General features: G+C 39.7%; 1 protein-coding gene across 1 annotated transcript; it reads right to left on the bottom strand.

The window, feature by feature from the left end:
- Positions 1–4,554: 4,554 nt before the first annotated feature.
- mpzl1l (myelin protein zero-like 1 like) lies at positions 4,555–17,886 on the bottom strand. The gene is made up of 6 exons (XM_041051197.1): positions 17,750–17,886; positions 14,369–14,550; positions 11,367–11,577; positions 9,593–9,722; positions 7,279–7,384; positions 4,555–5,060 (listed from the first exon to the last, which is right to left on the bottom strand). The coding sequence occupies exons 1-6, from the start codon at positions 17,820–17,822 to the stop codon at positions 4,965–4,967; spliced, it is 798 nt and encodes a 265-aa protein (XP_040907131.1). The 5' UTR covers positions 17,823–17,886; the 3' UTR covers positions 4,555–4,964.
- Positions 17,887–19,087: the final 1,201 nt, after the last annotated feature.

Genomic DNA, 19,087 nt, shown 5'->3' with positions numbered 1-19,087 from the left:
TGGGATGTTATTCCAACACATTAATCAGTAATTCAATGAGGGAGGCCAGGAAGGTTTTTACGGATACAAGAGACTGATGTGCACATCTTAACCTCAGGTCAACTCTGCCCCCTGCTGCTCAGACACAGACAATGCAGCATTTATTTATTCACTTATTTTACAGGCAGCTGACTTTGTTTACTATAATTTGACTTGCTGCCTGCTTCTACATGGCTTGTATGTAACTTTACAATCATGTTTTTATGCAGTAAAAAAGTATTGTTACTTATTTTACAAATTAAACATTATAAAATGTGATGCTTTGTTAGAAATTCAACTTCCCAACAGGATATACAAGCAGAGTTGAAACAATTAGATGATAATTGAAATCTAATTGGCAAAATATTGATTATTCAACTATTCCAGCTTCTCAAACGTGAGAATCTTTGAGCGTTTCCAAACATACAGACTTGTGACCTCTTATAAAACAGAAGTGTGTTGTCGGGGCCCCTTGTCGTGTTTCAGGTGTCTAAGTTTCCCTTTAAGTGGCGAGAGGAACAGGAATAGTTTATTTTGGCGTTATCCCGACTGTTTTCAAGGACTCTGCTTAACATACAGCACATTTTGGTAATAAATACTTTAACTAATACTTATGTTTGAACGCAGGACTTTTCCCTTACTTTTCATAATGCTTTTTTTGTGTTTTGTTTTGTTTTTTGTCTTCATCTTACTAAAAGGAAAGATAAAGTGCATAACAAACAGAAAGTTCAACAATCAGAACAGATAATTGGCCAGGAATAGGTTTTATATAAAATTTGAACAGTGGATACAGAGGCGATATTATGTGTATAAAAAAATACATACAATAAAAGGAAAATAAATGAATCTTATCTTTTCTATTTTGAGCAGATGTTCAAGTTAGCTGATGAAATGTAAAAGGCACTAAATGTACAACATTCCAGTTTTAAGGACGTTAAACAGAGGCCAAGGTCATTCAGAGATGAATGAAAATAAAAATAAAAAAAAAACAAAAATCACAGGGCATTTGTTGTCTTTGATATGCAAGACATAGTGCAGATTTTACAACATAACATACCAAACAATTCTCAAATAACACACAACTATTTACCATCGAAAAACACTAAGCACGCACTCTTAAGACTCGTCATGAGTGGAAGCGAACGTCGCGGCGTTCACGTTCACTCGAAACTTTGAGACTCCACCAAACACTGCGCGTGAGCTCGGTCAAATCGGAAATCTTTCATAATTTATAGTTTACATCACGATTTCTACAACAGCACTAAACACGGCAACAAGTCACAAACAGGAGCAAAGCGACCAGCAGTGAAGGTCTGTCGGTATCATACAGGATGTTTTTTCTTTCTCGGTTTGGTGAATACACTGAGATACATGCTAACTAACAGAATAACAAACAGAAACCAACAGAAAAGACTTTAAAGACATTAAAGATAAAACGACACAGCGCCTGCATGGTCTGGAGTCAAAGCCACAGTCAAGTCAAAATGGACTGAATTAAGCTTTTCTTTAGTCCGAAGGTAGAAGGTTTATTAAAAACGTGGAGTGTTCTGAGTAGGGGAGTGTTTATAACGCCACACAGAGACAGTCTGAAATAAGTTAAAGCATAAGTGACCTGAAATAACTCGAGAGAAGCAACTAATTACATTTTCTGACAAGAGTGTAAAGTGAAAAAAAAACAAAACAGAGTTGAGCATTCACGTCCGTTACCTATAAATATTCCTGTTATAGAAAGTTAGGCATGTTAAGGCTGCAGGTTAATGTTAGAATATTTCTCTTCCTTTTTTCATCCATCATCTTTTGCTGATCGTAAGTTGTTAATTCTTTGTGCTGCGTGTTGTTTTCATTATTTTTAAGTTTATTCTTTTTTCTTTGTTGACGGACTTTGAGGGTGAGGCAAAGACACACTCTGTCGTGATCAGGTGTGTCATGAACTTCACAAACTTTTAGTCTTGTAAGGTACAAACTGTGAGCACAGCAGTGTTTAAACACACTGAAACTGGCAGCGGAAGGCAACACAAATCTACATTATCAGTGACATTCACAGTGATATAATCAACTTTAGGACAAGGAAGCAAAACTTTCTGACACAGGTTTATGTTTCTCAAACTTCTTTCCTGTTCCACTAACGGATCTTTTAGATTTAATACGAAACAAGCTCGAGACGTAACGTAACATTAATTTTGTGTTTTGTTTTGTTTTTTCCTGTACGCTCTGTTTGACCGACGAAAGTTTAATTCAAGCCATTTTGAACTAACAGGCTCAGCACTTCCTGCAGGCACCGTACACACCGGAGCGTCCAGAGACAAATGATTAAGACTAAAAAGAGAAAACACTGAGCATGCCACCAACTTCTTAGACCTCTACAGCAAACTACGTTCCTTCACTGGAGAGACATCCACAGCCATACCACACTGGAATGAGTTACAGTAAACAGCACTATATCTTACATGAGCAAGAAATATTTACAAATATTGGTCAACGTGGAAATTTACTGCATTCGGAATCACAAGCTGAAGCGGAAGGCATTTAGACTGGATGCAACACAAATATCATTCTCATAGGTAACCGAACTGTCAACAAACAAAAACATAACATAAATTTGGCTTTTAAATGCTTCAAGACAAAAGAAAATCATAATTTGGAATGCATTTTAAAGCTTACCTAATATTACTGTTCATATTAGATGTTTGGCCCATTATTTAAAAAAAGAGCTTTATATAATATATAGACGGGAAAAAAAGGATGGATATTTTCATAATAATGATTGTTATGTTAGTACATTGCATGCAAACAGTGTATTTAGCATTTCTTGTGTCCATCCAACAACTAAGAGCTTCCCTGTTTTCATAGGAGGACGTATTTCACCTCAGCTGAACATTTTCTTGTAACATGCATGTTTCAAAATTACTCAACACAAACTGCCCAGGTAGTTACCACTAGCAGCAAACTTTTTTTTTTTTTTTGATTCTTTTAAATCAAACTTGTAACCAGGCAGATACAAAAAAAAATCTCCCTGGGTGTCTTTGTCCGTGTGTTCATCTGCTCTTTAAAAAAAAAAAAAAGAAGAAGAAAAGAAATGTGGACAGACACTCAAAGGGACCAAAAAGTATTTTAAAAAAACATGTTCAACTGAGGTGAAAATGAAAAGGGAGGCAGTGTCTTTAAAAAGGTACCATATCAACATGCCAGCACTTTACAGAGAACTGAGGCATTCACAGTAACACGACGCCAGACAGGTTTTTTCTTCTGTTTTACAATTAGTTGATGAGTACCAAATTATTTAGCTCGTAGATGTTATTATAACTGCATGCAAAGTTACTGAAGGCAATGTAAAAGCTAACTCTACATTATTCGCCCCTACAAAACAAAATCACTATGGAACTGTCCAACGTGGGGGGGGGGGGGGGGGGGGGGGCAGTGAGTGAACTGTGGCTGCCGCTCGCTGTTGCACCAGCTGTGAGTAAATTCAAACGTAGCTCAGTTGGAATGTCTTTCAAAAGTCAGACTATAATTTTATAGCAACATGTTTCACCATAACAGTTAGTTACAAGGTCGATTTAAGATGTAAGTAAGTTATTTGCACCTCCCTCCAGCCATATTTTACTAGTAGTAGATGCCTGTAGTGTGGAACTGAGACTGTGCTGTAACAGAAATAAAACCGAATTTAGATGCCAGACAGACTTCACCCCGTCTTCACGGCCATTTTGTCTGTCAACGGACAAAACCGATCAGGAATCTGGTTCTCACATCGAGCGCGATCAGTCTTTACTGTGTGAGAACAGAAGCTGTATGTTCCACTCAGCCAGAACGGCTAGACAGACAGAGACTTATAAAAAAACATCAGAGGGGAATTTTCTTTGATATTTACACCCTCCGCACTCACACTGTTCATCACAGGCTACGCTGCTTCACCTGTATGCTTGGTATTTGGGGGAATTTTCCGCTGCCACCATTATGCTGTTTGTAACAGAAACTTGTCACAGTTTAGGCGTCACAGAGTTTTTCTTTCTCCCCAGAGAACTTGTTAGTAGAAAAAAAGAAAACAAATTACAACAGAGGTGACTGATAAATGAGGACAAAAGCATGCTGCATTATGTAGCCAGCTCACGTGGTAGGAAACGTCGTTAGTAGTCGTTTTTTCGGTTTTCGCATTTTATTTTAATGATGCTCTGAATAAATTGTCAGTTTCTGTAACAAAGCTTTGATTAATGTTTGACATATATATTTGTCAGATATTAGAGTACAGTCAAGAACAATCAAGTAGAGACCAGGGAAACTTTTTCAACGTATTTGAACATGTAAACATTTTCTCCTCTTTGAGACGGGACCTATAAATAAAAGTGATATGCTCAAACAAATGGAAAATGAAACTGGTGTTTTGTTCTCCTTTTCATAATTTAAATAAAGGCAAAGGGCAGATTTGAATCAAATCAAATGTTTGATTGTTCAAATGTGTTGAAAAAGAAAATGTCTCATGACTGTAGCTGTGACCGTTTGAGTCCACTTTATGTTCAAAGCTGTGTTCAGCTGGTGCAACAGCCTGCAGAGCCTTTTTTTTTTTTTTTCAGGCATAAAACAATATTGATTAAAATAAAAAATATCTTTATATGTGGAATGATATCTATGAAGGCCGCCTTGTTTTTTACTTTGTCCCTGTGTTGGAGAACAATTTCAAGGCTTATGTGATGGAGTGATGTAGTGTTCACTAGGTTGTGTCTTAGCGTTTGTGTTTTGTTTTTTTTTTTGTCTTTACAATAAAGCATATGGAGACATTATTTTATCTTATAACAGCATCATGCTTTCAGAGGACAAGAGAAGAAAAAAAACTGCACCGATTATGCCCCTGTCAAAATAATCCCACCCTTCCCAAGAGCAGCTGATAGAGAGGTCTGATACTTTACTGTTTTCCTTTTTTTTTTTTTTTCTTTTGGTCCCCCAGCTCCTCCTCAATTTTTACGAATGTCAGCGTAGACCACTGGCTCCATCTTATGGAACGAGTTTTTGCTGCCTGAGTGATCCAACTGGGCGTATATCACCGGGCCCTGGAACAGAACGAGACAAACCAAAGTGGAAAAGACACGTAGTCAATAAAAGACACAAATATATTCAGATAAATCAGAACAAGACAGAACATTCTGTTTTGACTCTGGTACATCATTTTTGAATTCATGGTTAAAGGTTTACTGCTAAATTATATATCTAGTGACCACAATTAGTAGATTTGGGAGTTTTCCAGTAGAACCTCTGAATGGCGGATTTATGCAGTTTTATGGAATTAAAGAGTTTCTTATAGAGGCGGAGTTTGACATCTAACAGCAAAAAACGCCTTCTCTTGCATATGTGAGGTGCAAAGTAGAGCTGAAGCAATTAGTTTGTTAAGCGATTAGTCGATCTGCATGAAATTAATGGGCAACTACTGTTTTTAACTGTGGGAAAATATGTGTACATGTATATTTGCACTGCATATTCAATTTTGTCCTTCAAAATTTAATCTAAAAAAGTTCCAGTTTTCACTGCTTATTTTTTTATTCCTGTCGTTTGTAAAACACTTTGTAATCTGTAAATGCTATATAACTGACCTTTATCATTATTATTATTATTATTATCAACAAACCTTTTCAGTCATTTTTATGACTCAGAGAGTTTAAAGGAACTGAAACTCCTGGTAAGTTAGGCTTCCTAAGTTATTTCTGCACAGTCGCTGCTGATGTTTGTTTCACTGATTTTTCAACAAAAGGAAAAAGATAAAAACTGACTCAACATTTTAAGATCCCATGACATGGACCCTTGAACTTCCTGTAAAACTTCAGTGGTGACTTCATGATGCACAAGTTTGTAACACAACAGTCCAACCAACAAAGTCACTGCGTGTTTTTCAAAATTCCTGACTTCCTGTCCACCCCCGTCATCTCCATTTACTTCCACCTCCACCCCACTGGTTTACTGATCCCTCGTCTACTGTCCTGCCCCTGTGGCCTGTTTTAAAATGAAATACTTTACATCACAGAAGTAATGATACAGATTCTTAGTTTTTTCAAGTGTGTCATAAAACAATAGCTCTTATACTGTATGTAATTCCTTCCTCTTCATAACAGTCTTTAAAAGATCCCTTCCTGATGAGCTTCCAATGTAAGCGTTGATGCACAAAATCCACGTCCCTCTTTCCGTCCAAAAATACATTCAAAAGTCAATAATATCAAGAGCATATCTAAAAAAGTTTTAGTCTTTTTAGTGAAAAGTTTCCTCTTCGTGTTCCCGTGGACAGCGTTTTCCTTGCTGTGCTGTGGATCTTTTAACAGCCAGTCTGAACAGGAGAACCGACACAGCAGGCAAAACGTGTTTCGATGCCAACATGGGCACCTGATTATTGTTTTTGAATTAAAAAAATTGCCACCTCTGATACACCTTCTATCTTTTACCATGGAAAAGAACTCACACCTTGCGCAACATGAGATCAGGACTGAGCAGAAGTTCTAGGGACTTTGGATGTTTAGATTCTTATCTGTCATGTAAAAATCAGGAAGGCGTCTGATCGGCTCAAAACTCATTCTGCTGAAGGAGAACGAGCCCAAACATACAGCCAGAGTCATAATGAGCTATCTTCAGAGACAAGAAGAGCAAGGAGTCCTGCAGCAGATGGTCTGGCCCCCACAGAGCCCTGATCTCCACATCATGGAGTCAGTTTGGGATCACATGAAGAGACAGAAGACACTGAGACAGACTGAATCCACAGAGGGACTGCCAAATACCTTGAAAAACTGTGCGCAATTGTGCCAGGGAGAATTAGTGGTGGTCTCGCCAAATACTGATCTGATTTACGTTTATCTGAAGACAAATTAATAAAAACTTTTCATGGCGCTGTTTTTTTTTTTGAAAGCAAATAAAATTTGTCGTGCTTCAAACTTTCATGTCGTTTGTCTCCCCGTTCTATTTCTCTTTCGTCCTTATTCCTGCTATTTTTGTGTCATTTTGACGTTTTCTGCCTCCTTTTATTATATTATTTTATGCTGCTTTTTACTTTTTCATAAAGCACCTTGTGACGCTGGTTTCAAACTGCAATATACCTAAACTCTATTATAAGTATTTTACAGGTTATGGTTTTTATGATTGATCTGAACCAAATATTCCTCATTATACTGCATCGGGGATAAAGGCGCATGTTTCCGGTGCGTCTGGACGAACAACAGGGCCACATAAACCCAACACTTTCCCAGTAAAAATGGTGGCAGCCAGTGGATTTCTCCGTCCCCCAGCTCCTACCTGTAGTGGACCCAAAGGAACGGTACACTTGGAGCCCTCCAGGCCAGACTCCACCTTCTTTCGTGGCTGCGGAACCTGAGAGCTCACGCTTTCCAAGGATGTACATCTAGTTTAGGTTTACGATTTGCCATGGTGTCGAGCAATCATTGGTGCACAGTCAACACAAATAATGGGACACAAGACAAAAATCAAACAATGAGAAATGAGCACATGAAACACTGGATGCAAACAAAGTGCACAGCGGCTCCCAGTGGTTTGACAGAGATAATGACAGCAGTGGCAGACCCTGGGAGGAGACTAGAGGTGCACCGATGGGATCTGAAGCGATATCAAACGGGTGCTGACGCAGTACTCGGTCTCAAATCGTAAAATATAGCTCACGTAAAGTTCTCAAATAGTGGCTGGGGCCTTTATTTACCAAAGTGGCAGAGAGCACCAAGCATTTATTTGAGACGGATAAGAAAAAGTAAGTGAGCCCTTTGGATCTAACTGCATTTATGTATAATTTGTCTTAAAATATGGAGGAGTTAATAAACCCTGAGCGCAGTCAATGAAACCGTGCCTCGCTGAAAGGTAGATCTCAGAAGACTTAAGGTCAAAAGCTTCTCAGAGAGTTTAGATATTAATCAGTCCACAGTCGGACAAACTTTTCATAGATGGACACGATGTAGTTCCGTGGGCGCCCAGTTAAGATGACCCCCAGAGGTACGATTATCGATGAGCTAAAAAACAAGCCCAGAGTAACAGCTAAAGGCTTAAAGGAATCACTGCAGCTGGTTAACGTCTCTGTTCGGGAGTCTAATATATGCAAATCATGGTGTGAATTGTTAGTTGCAGCGCTACTGTTAATTGATTAGTCCTCGGATTGAAAATGACATCAGAGCATCCATTAAATTATCCAGTCCACGGACTTTCGTAAAAACAGGTAATCAGTGCACCTCTAGCTAATACACTTTAAAACAGTACGTACAGTGACAGAAGCCGTTTACCTGAGAAACTCGACTTCGGCTACATGAGCGTAATAATGCATTGTGGCTACTTTGTCAACAGTCAACAAACACCTCGACCTGTTTTTGTTGACAAAACAGGTATCATCCAAAAAAAAAAAAAAAAAAAAGGTGGAGACTGAGGTGCATTAGCTTGACAGAAACAGATGAGGAGGACAGTGTTTGGTTTTGAGTGTTAGTGGAAAAGGATGATGGACAATGGCAAGACAACATGCTGGTAAGCTGACAACAAAAGCTAACTGATGCTGTTAATAGAAAGCGTCGTAGGTGAAATTAGTCGTGTTAACACAGTGTCATGGAGGAAAGTGACTGGCACCATTGCAACCAGCAACCCCAAAGATCGCTGGTTCTTCAGCTCACACGCTCAAACCATCCAACAGCCAAACAGGAGCTGGCAGCGCCTTAACGCTAATTTCAACTACTACAGCATCTCTCGCTGTTAGACATGAGCTGATCTAACTGAGATGAACGGAGCAGCTGGAGCATGTGAGGTAGACATGGTCAAACTACCTCAAACATACACAGAAAAACTAGGTCTGGTTTCTGACGATGTCTTTAACAAACATGTTAATAATTAGTAAAAAACACCAGGTCACCCAAACAGCCCGAAACACACACATACAGCTTTTTGTCCACGGGTCAAACACAGAGAGAGTGAACCCTGCTCCCATGCAGAGAGAGTTAGCAAGGTGTTACGGTTTAAATGATTAAATCTCTGAGGAAGTAAAAGATCACCAGAAAAGAAAACAGATTCAGGAAGTCTGCTCAATCACTGAGTCCACTCACCGTACATTTCAACAACAGCAAACATGAGATCATTTCATATGCATCATTCAGGAAAATTCAAATTTTAAATGTTACTCAACCTGGTTTTAACTACTTGACTTCTACGAATGAAACTAGTTAATGAGTGTTATTTTTCAATAACCAAATAGCACCACTTGTCATTTTCCAAGGCAAGGTAAAAAAAAATATCTAGAAATAAATGTCCTCTTAATACTGGAAAAGACATTACATTAAACTGACATAAAAGAACTGGCAGTAAAAACATTTATAAACTGGGTCTGGTCGTGTCACTGACAAATAAATTAATGAAAACTTATGTCTGCTTACAACTGCATTACAGAGTGTTAGAAACCCGTTATTAAATAATTATATGCTGCTTACAAATGTACAACAGGAGGGTTAAAGTAAAGTGTTACCAATGTTCTTATAAACCTCAAATTTCTTTCTGAATCCCATTAATTACTGCAGTAATGTTAATGTCAGTAATCAGCGATAGTGGAGACAAGTAAGACGGCACTCACCCTTCATACTCATGGCGGTTGTGAAGCACCCTCATGACAATGCAGGCACCTACAGCGATGATGATGAGCAGAACTAAAGTACCACAAACTGCTCCGATTATAAGGGCAGTGTTGGTCTGAGGAAGCGATTCTGGACACAACAAACACAACAGAGACAAAAACATCAAGTTGAGGTTTCCAGCAACAGGAAAAATTGCTGCTGTGCAGACGTGTAGCAAAGAGATTTTTAATCTTTCAAACTGATTTCATGTGTTCATCTTTTAAACTGCTCATGATTTTTTTTTTCAGCACAATTTCAGATATATCTGATATAAGTCTGATTTATTATTTTAATTTTAAAATTAATTTAAAACATTTTTAAATGTCTTTCAAAACATATTTTTACGGTCTACAGGCATAAAGCAGGTACTGTGTGAAAGCCCCACGTCAGCACTTTAATTTGGGTTTCTCAGCTTGTCTCCACATGCAGAATAAACAAAACGTAATAAATAATAAAATCGACAAAACGGTTTTAGTTTAGTTCATGGTCAGGTGTGAGGCATCCTCCCCCTCCCAGTTACAATCCACAGCAGGGAGTGTCACTGAGACCTGGCCATCCGGCAATAACAACAGGTCTGTGCGGCCGGAAAAACTCCAAGGAAAAAAAGGAAAGAAAAAAAAAAGTCGTACTCAAACATATTTTGACAAACACACAAATGTGTTCTTTGTTGGTACTGTACTGCTTTCTAGACACAAATGGCTGATACAGAACAAACTCCCACCTGGAGGGCGGAGCTACAAGTGGTGAGACAAAAGATAACAAGCTGTCACATGCACAACATGAATCCAGAGGGTTTGTATCAACATCAGCTGAAAACAAGAATGTGTGTGTGTGACTTCTCTGAGCTGGTACAGGTTTTATATTTTGGGCTCACCAAGTTTGTGAGGAATTGAAATGTTGAACGTTTCATTGGCTGGAAGGTGTGGGTTAACTTTTAATATAGCCCAGGTGAAGACAGCAACATTTAGGCTTAGCTAAAGACGATGGAGCCGGTTTTATTTGTGGTTTTGTAAATTGACTTTAAGGCTTTTTAATACCCCTTAAAGGTCTTTTTTTTTTTTTAGGGAACTGAAACCTTGTTTGTTCACAGATAACATTTAGTTCTGGCAGATGTGGGTCTTTTGTTTCATCTGCCTGATGATCAAGATGTGGAGACGACTAAACTGAAACTGTAAAACGGTTTAAAGGTTTTAAATCCTTTTTGGTTTACAACAAGATTTGAAGCGTGGTGCAGCAACATTTCAAGATAAACCAGGTTTTCATTAATCCTAAGTGGTGCAACCCACCTACTATGCCCAGAACAGCACCCATCCTGTCAATTACATCTGATCACAGTTAACAAATTATAAACCTTACAGTAAAAAGCCACATCGACGGGGAACCGTTCTCTCTTTGCCAGGAAACAGAACAGATTCAGCACAATGAGGCAGACCGCAGGGTCAGACTGCTCTACACAGTGTTTTCTAACAAAGTCCAATCAGCATGTGTGTCTGCTGCACGTGCACAGAGTCAGTGAGTGGGTGAACACAGCTGACAAGAGTCTGGTCAAGGCCACAGTCCTGCTCATACTGTACCAAGAAGCTGGTGCATTTAAGAAAAACAACATCTTTGTGTTCCTCTATTTCTTAACACGAAGGCTCAAACGAAATACTGATTTTCATCATAGAAATAAAAAAAAAAGAACAATAAATACATTTAAATCAGAGTTCAGTTGATTTCAATGTGAGAATTCACCTTTCAGAACGACCCTGAGCTCTGTTCGAGCCGGTGTTCCCGATACGTCCGGTGGGTTCTTCACGTCACAGAAGAAGGTGCCGTTGTCACTGAACTGAGCCGGATTCAGCTGTATCGAGACGTCCCTCTTGTTGACATCTCCAATAAACTGCACTCTGTCTTTGAACTCATTTGTCCCCGGGAATCCTTTCCCATTGGAAAAATAGAAAATCTACAAAGGGAAGGAAAACCAGGTTAAACTGTGTCCACTGGAAACACAGAAGCTTAATGTGAAAACGTCAAACTAAAGCAATGTTGTTAGATGTTATTAGAGATATAAGCCGGTAAAGAGTTAAAGTCTCTCAGAGGACACGTGCATAGTGCGTAGTGCTGGAAACCAGTTCAGAGCAGACCTTTTTTCTGCAAAGAAAATAACTTTAAACTTCCCTTGATGACTTTACAATTTAATTTTTTGGACAAGAACAAATATATATGTTATAATTGATGCTTTTCTTGCTGTATATCACAGTAAACTGAATTATCTTTGGGTTTCGATTTTATTTGGTGGAATAAAGCAAACCTTATGAATGTTTCATCTGTTATTTTGACTTAATCGTTTTAGTCTCACTAACCGATGATAAACTCTGTTAGATTTGCACAGACCAATGTCACAGTCAAAACAATCGGACCTTATGGAGCTTTTTCATGGCAGACATTTAGACTTGTCAGATGTAAAATAACATTAACAATGGCTCCGTTTCATTCAGCTGTGTGTCAGTAAGACATGACAATGTGACAGTGAACCAGCATGAACAATACCAGGAATTGTTCTAACGTGGAGTCACGGCAAAGCATAAAAGTCGACTCACAGGGCCCATTTTCCATTTTGTTGCGGAAAAAAAAAAAACCAACGTCACAATTTCTTCCCTCTTCTTCGAACAGGTTCGGCGCTGTGCTGCTCTACGCTGCATTCTCACACACCTGCTGCTGCCGAGTAAGTGAGCTGAGGGTGCCGTGGTTAAAAATAAAAACATTTGATTTAAATATCCTCCACACTAATCTGGCTCTGGTTCATTCACGGAGACAGAAGCCAGAGTTTTGGCGGAGCCGTGGCCTTGTTACTTTAAGCTGCGTTCAGCTGCGTAAACAGAACTCTAAAGGAGAAGTGATTTCTATTGTAATAATGTGTTTCCCACAGCATGAGAATAACTTTACTCAGCAAAGCGATTCGATGTAACTTTCACATTACAGTAACAGGGAGAACATTAAGAGTGAAACTGTATTATTCATGTGCCTGATACCGTAACAGAAGTACAGTGCACATATCCACCTTTTCAGATCCTACCCGCTTTAATTGGTCTGATTCAGACCACACTGAGAAAACATTCATTCATTTTTTCCCAATACACACAAGATAACTAATACCACTGCAGCAAACAACAGAAAAGTGTTTTCTTTGTGTGAAAACTATCTGCATCCACAGTAGCATTTCCATGTTGTTTTCTCAGAAACGTCAGTCCACAGCGACACACCTGAACAACACAAAAAAAAAAAAAACGGCTAAAGCTCTTCTTCTTTGTCAGCCGTTCAGTTGGCAAACAACGGCTAACATCTGGTAAGGAGTGAGAGAGACGCAGCCCGGCCGACCAAATCATTATTTCATGGTCGTGACACTGTCTGACAAGATCAACGCAAATCACAGATGAATGGCCACAGCTGTGCTGTACAATCGGCTATGTCATCATTTAAAATGTGCGACCACAGAAAAAGCTGGAGACATAAAGTTGTCTTTTTCACTTCACTGCCACACAACAAAGTGAGTCTGTGCAGGCTGCAGACAAAGTCACAACAAATCCAGGTCAATAAAAGGCTGTATTCAGATTAAAATGATCCCAGAGAAAGTTGGACTGCCACACGGCCCCTTGTCCCTCGCTGGACACTTTTCCCTCTACACGCTGAGACTTTTGGAAAAGTTTAGTTTTGGGGGGGCTAAAACTGTTTTAGTCTGGTCGGAGAGAAAAAGATGTGTTTACAAATCTAACCAGCTTAACGTGGACACACTCCCAAGTGTTGACTGCATGTGTGTGTTCTGGCTCAACTACTCTGCAAATTCAAAACCCTGCGGCTATGTCATTATGTTTATGGGACATCACAGCAGACAGGTAGGCCCCCGCCCAGCTTGACTGATCTGTAAACAAAAAGGAGAAGGCCTCCACACCCCACAAACCCTTTGGATTCAGTGCAGCAGGCTTTGCTCTTTAGCAAGAGGCTCTCCTCTTTAAATTTTGATCTGAGTGTACAGTAATTCTCATTTTTTCAGGCGCTTGAGGGCCCCGGATTAGTACAGGCTAATAAAATCACAATCACTCGTGCAATTATTTATTTTCACTGGAGCTGAGACAGTTTTAGCAGTTACGTCTTAATTGTTTGAAAAACACACCAGTGATCAGTCACCGGCTTCATAAATTCGTCTTGCCAAAAACAAATCAATTTAGTTGCTGTGAGTGGGCAACTCAAATATAAACAATGTATGGAAACAGTGCAGCTCGCATCTGAAACCCAGTGTTTACACAGGGCTCTGTGTTGTCAGTCTGTGCTCTCAGAATATGAAATAAACAGGAACACTAAAACAGATCATACGATAAAATTATAGCGCTCGAGTGAGACTGAGACACAATAAATACACAAAAGTAAACACAGCAAATATAGAAATATACAGAGCTAGAGTTACACAAGGTAGAAGAAGCAGTAAGCACAAAAACAACACACAAATAAAAGAAACCATTAAACGTGCAGAGGATTTAAAGTGCCGTTAAAACTGTTTCTAATGTACAGTGCTTCAGAAATGAAGCTGTGACCCACTGTATGCTGAAACCACGTCGTCACAATGAGCACAACCCCAGAGGAAGAGCTGAGGCCTTTCCTCGTGTGTGAGTGCAGATAAAACAATCGCAGGAAAACATCCTGGAGCTGTGGGAGATCTTTCAGGAGCGGATACCAGACACAGGCCAGCGAGGACTTACCACGTACGGAGCCTTGGAGAACTGATTGTCGGGCTGACTCGACTGAAAGCTCCAGGTCACCGAGGTGGTGCTGCTGACTACTTCACTGCTCTTAAAGGTGCATCGAAGGGTTCCCGTGGTGCCGTTCTGCATCATAACTTCAGGGTCGGCAAATATGTCGATTGCCCATGTAGGTTTTGTGACTGGAATGAAAATAAGTTTCCCAATTTAAATTACAAGTGTGAATGCACAGTGGTCTAGTGGAATGGGACACACTGTGGGGAATACTTTACAACAGAACGCAATACAACATCACTGTAACGACAGCCTCTCAATATTATAATAGCCCTGCATTAAAACAGCACAGTGGAGCCGTTTTAATGCAGGGGTGTGTGTTGTTAAGGGACGGCTGAGACCATGAAATATGATCCAGGGAGTCCGGTTTGAGAAACAGATTATTGCATTTAAGGCTTATCAGACACTTAAAACACTGCACAGCAATAAAAAAAAAAAAACCTCATTAAAATTCCCAATGACTTTGTAACTACTCTAATGAGCAGAGTCTGAAGCGTGTGGCTCGTGTCATATCTTTAGATAAGGATAGACGTTTTTAGAAAAATGACCTTATGTTGCTGTTAATTTAATATTGCTGTTTTTTTAGTGGCCTTTGACAAACACCATTTCCCATGAGGCCAAGACGGTTGCAGGCTAAACGTCACGGCTCGGAATAAGTAGTGAGTCCATGAGCGAGTTGAGGGATGGATTGTGATTATTAGTCTTAAAATATGGAAAGTAACCCCCCCCCCCCAGGAGACAGGTGAAATAAATGCTGAGTGTGAGAGATTCTTTTTCTGCCAAATGACTAATTAATTCATCGTTTCAATTCTAATTAACAGCTCTCTGACACAGTCTAATGGCGTTCAGCAAGAATGAAGGAAAAAAGGTTCACAAGTGTAAAAACTGTCTGCACAAGTTAAAAATTCATATGCTTGAATTATCTATGAGGGCGCTGAGGTGTGAATTCATCCCCTCCAAAAAATAGCATTAAGTTATTGTAGCAGAAAGAACTGATGAAACACACGAAACACACACACGAGCATGCACATGCAGTAAAGACGCTGGGGCAGGGGGCTGCCTGGTGAGGCGCCCGGGGAGCTGGGGTAGATCGGTGCCTTGCTCAGGGGCACCACAGCCACGGTCGCAGAGGGAGGGGGGGCACGTCTCCTTCACCACCACCGTATCCGTTTTTTTTGCGCTTGGTCGAGGGATCGAACCCACGACCCTCTGTGTTACTGTGTCCACCCTTTATAATAAGTGACTATAACAGGTAAGCCTGCAACTCATGATTACTTTCATTATGTTATTCTCCCCATAATTTTCTGAGTGATCATTTAGTGTATAAAATGTCAGAAAATAGAGAAAAATGTTCAATAACCTCCCAGTGCCCAAGCTGACGTCTTCAGGTGTCATGCCCTGTCTGTCACAGTGAAAAAATTCAAAACTATTTAGTTTATTATTATATATGAAAGGAAAGGCATCAATTTCTCCCATTTAAGAAGCACAAGACCAGCAAATGGAAAGCAAACAGAAATTATTATTCTATTATAGATCAACTGAAAGATTAAACAACTAATCACTGCAGCTCTAAAAACAGATACTGTGTACGGCACGCAAGAAAAAAATCCCCTCCTCTTAAAGGAAAGAGTTTATAAATAAAAGCAAAAAGTACCAACTGCACAGCTTACTGATTAATAACTTGTGCAGGACAGCTCTGAATGGTGAATGTTTGACAGTGCGCTCACCTTTTTGTGGCCTTAACAGTAGTTTGTAAACTTATAAACATCCAAGTCACAGCTACGGCAAACACAGACATCTTATTTTCACATCCACTTCACACAGCAAGAGGATCTAACAGAGTGGATGTAGATAGTCCCAGCCCTCTGAGACCTAATTTTGTCTAATGAACAGTGACATAGATTTAGACCCCAGCAAATATTGTGCATTAAAAGCAAAAAGACACTGAAAGACAGCAGCCAGTCATGGAGATAATTTCTCAATATGAAACAGAAGGAAGCGTTTGTCATCTGCTTCCTCCAGTCAAGAGTCTGCTGACAGTTCTGTTTTGAGATTCAAAACAGAACATCACCAGTCCACTCCACTTCTCCAAACTTCAGGATATTGCTACCGATTATTTCAAAACATTAACAAAACATTATCCTGCTATTTCAGCAATGAGTCTAGGAAGATGTGTTTATGAAAACTGTGTGATGTATCTGGTTTTAATTACTTCCTAAATCACTCCTCAGTCTAGAGCTAATTCTACAGTAGCTTAGTGATTTGTGCAATTTATGGGTAAAAAAATATATATGTGCGTGTGTTTTTAAAAAGCAGCTATATATATAAGATATTAGAGGGAGCAGCTATAACACAAAGTTATAAGACGAAGCCATTTCCGAGCTTCCTGCCAACATATTAAAGTAAATCTGATTATTTTATGACAAACTCTGGACAAAATCACATGCATGCAGTTGTATTGCTACTTTGATCACTGCGTGCATAATTATATTTGATGGTAACTTTACAGTCTGGGTCAGGACAAGGTTTGCCAACAAGGAAATGAGATGTTATCTTTTGATTTAGACGCTAAGCTATTCAAGGTACCAACCTACAGAGCTGACGCGTTGGCAGTAAAATAGTCGCTGTTAGGTAAAGATACACTGTGCTGTTAATTACTGGAAATAATGTTAACCTGGTGTGCTACTCAGCTGAGCATACGAGCTGACTAGTACACGTATTTCCCGTAGACTCACGCCTGACGAAGCCTTTATTGCAAAATCTGGCACTTAAACGTCGATTTGTTCATCGTCCAAAGCAGCTGAATAGTAGCAGGCATTTGGAAACATATTCTGTATTACTGGACGGTATTCTTAAAATCGGCATACACCCAACACACCCACTGATCCGTATTTCAGCGAAACATTAACGTGTACCAGCCGGTTAGCCTCCTTTCTTCCACCATCCCCTCCAACAGTGTGGCTCTACCATGGGCGGCAGCCACCACTCTTTACCAGTCCTTATCCAGATTTTAGTCAATTTAACTATTCCTTAGTAATTTCTCTCGTTATCCCGTTATTTCGATGCGTGTACAGAGAGGGTTTAGCTAACGTTCCCGAGAAAAACGCTTCAGGTAATTGAATCTCGTCTGTAGCTAAGAGAGTGAACAAAGGTACGTTAATTGGAAAGATTGTGGATAGAGGTTAGGGGTGTAGTTAGGTGTCTCTCGTACATGAGATGCGAGATAACATCGCTAGCTAGCTAACCTGATATCCTGCCTAAAATAATGAGCCCAAAATCAAACATTTCCGAATTGAAATTTAACCCAGCTCAGGCTTTAACACTCACCTAATACAACACAGAGCGTAAATCCAGTGAGTAAAACGCGCCTGCAGATGGTATTTGGCCATTTTGGCTCCATTATGTTGTTGTAAACAGGAGTAGTTCCTCTGCTTTTTTTTCCACCCTCTATCGTCTAAGTCGTTTCTTCTTCGTGGGAAACTGCAGCTGCGTCTACACCGCTCTGACTCCCACTGCTGCCCCCTGCAGGTGTGGCGGCCTCCTGCTGCTGCTGCTGCCGCCTGCGCGGTGCTCATGGCCTACTAGACGCAGGCCCCGGGGCCCCCTGGACCAGAGCCTTAGTACGAAGAAGACTGTAAACAATTCTTTTTGGACAGTTAAACACATGACTACAAAAGAGATGCTAAATTATTTTCTTAAACCATGCAAAAATAGGCGCAAAATAATGACAGTCATTTCCTTCATTAATCGATTGATTCTTTAGTCTTTGATTTGTCAGAAAATATGTTGAGCTGGTCAGGCCATTGTTCTGCCACTTCCATCCACTCTCAGGAAAATCTCTTAAACTGCTGTGAACCCTGAGAGATGTCTTTCACACAGTCTGTGCTTTCCAACAAACTCTTCCAGAAAAGCACGTGACCAGCGTTTGAATTTATGATTTATTTTAATCATGTAAACAAATCTTTAAAGTGTGGCTGCACGTGCAGTATCAGTGGTTTGTTAAAAATGGCCACGTGTTAACCGTTTACAAATCCTCCTCTGACGGCGGGGTGTTAAAACATGAAGGGAAGTGCAAGATGTTTTCATTCACACTCAAGAAGACACGAATTCAGTGGGCAGGACTTTATAGCAAATATTGTTTAAATTTCATTGTATTCATCATTCAGTGTGCTGCTCATGCCTCTCTTTAACATGACATTACAGTTCCTTTTTCTTTTTAATGGATTTGCACCTACTCATACCAGGATTCGACTGATGTGGTTTTCTGCTGACATTTCTGGAGCGCTAACAGCCAATTTTCAGCACTTAAGTTTGACCACTCTTATGATTCAAAAGCCCCTAAAATTACAGCTATTCAAAACTTCATGATTTTACTCTTGTTTTCACAGTAAAACAGTATTCACATCTCAACTGGAGGCTGTAACTTCTGCTAAATATCACTGTTAGCAAATGAATGCATCAGTCTAATCCTAGTGTATATTCAGTGTAAAACATAGAATGATGCTTTCGTTCATCACAGTCAACTGGAACAGAAAAAAGCTGCCTCTGAAAGCTCAAACTGTGCACTCGAGTCAGAATTAAGTGGTAAAAAAAAAACTGTTAAGTGCAAAAGTCAAGTGCAAAAACAAAATCTTGTCAAATTCTTGTCAAATCTCAGTTGAAGTT

Source organism: Toxotes jaculatrix, chromosome 12, assembly GCF_017976425.1.
Source record: "Toxotes jaculatrix isolate fToxJac2 chromosome 12, fToxJac2.pri, whole genome shotgun sequence".
In the NCBI taxonomy this organism is placed as follows: domain Eukaryota; kingdom Metazoa; phylum Chordata; class Actinopteri; family Toxotidae; genus Toxotes; species Toxotes jaculatrix.
The sequence above is the reverse complement of the archived record's forward strand: the minus strand, read 5'-3'. Positions and strand labels throughout refer to the sequence as shown.

Excerpts from the sequence above, each read along its gene's own strand:
- mpzl1l (XM_041051197.1), bottom strand. The coding sequence starts at position 17,822 with ATGGAGCCAAAATGGCCAAATACCATCTGCAGGCGCGTTTTACTCACT. Across the intron at positions 11,578-14,368 it reads TCTCCAAGGCTCCGTACGTG|ATTTTCTATTTTTCCAATGG; the intron begins GTAAGTCCTCGC and ends TTCCCTTTGTAG. Across the intron at positions 9,723-11,366 it reads GCTCAGGGTCGTTCTGAAAG|AATCGCTTCCTCAGACCAAC; the intron begins GTGAATTCTCAC and ends TGTTGTGTCCAG.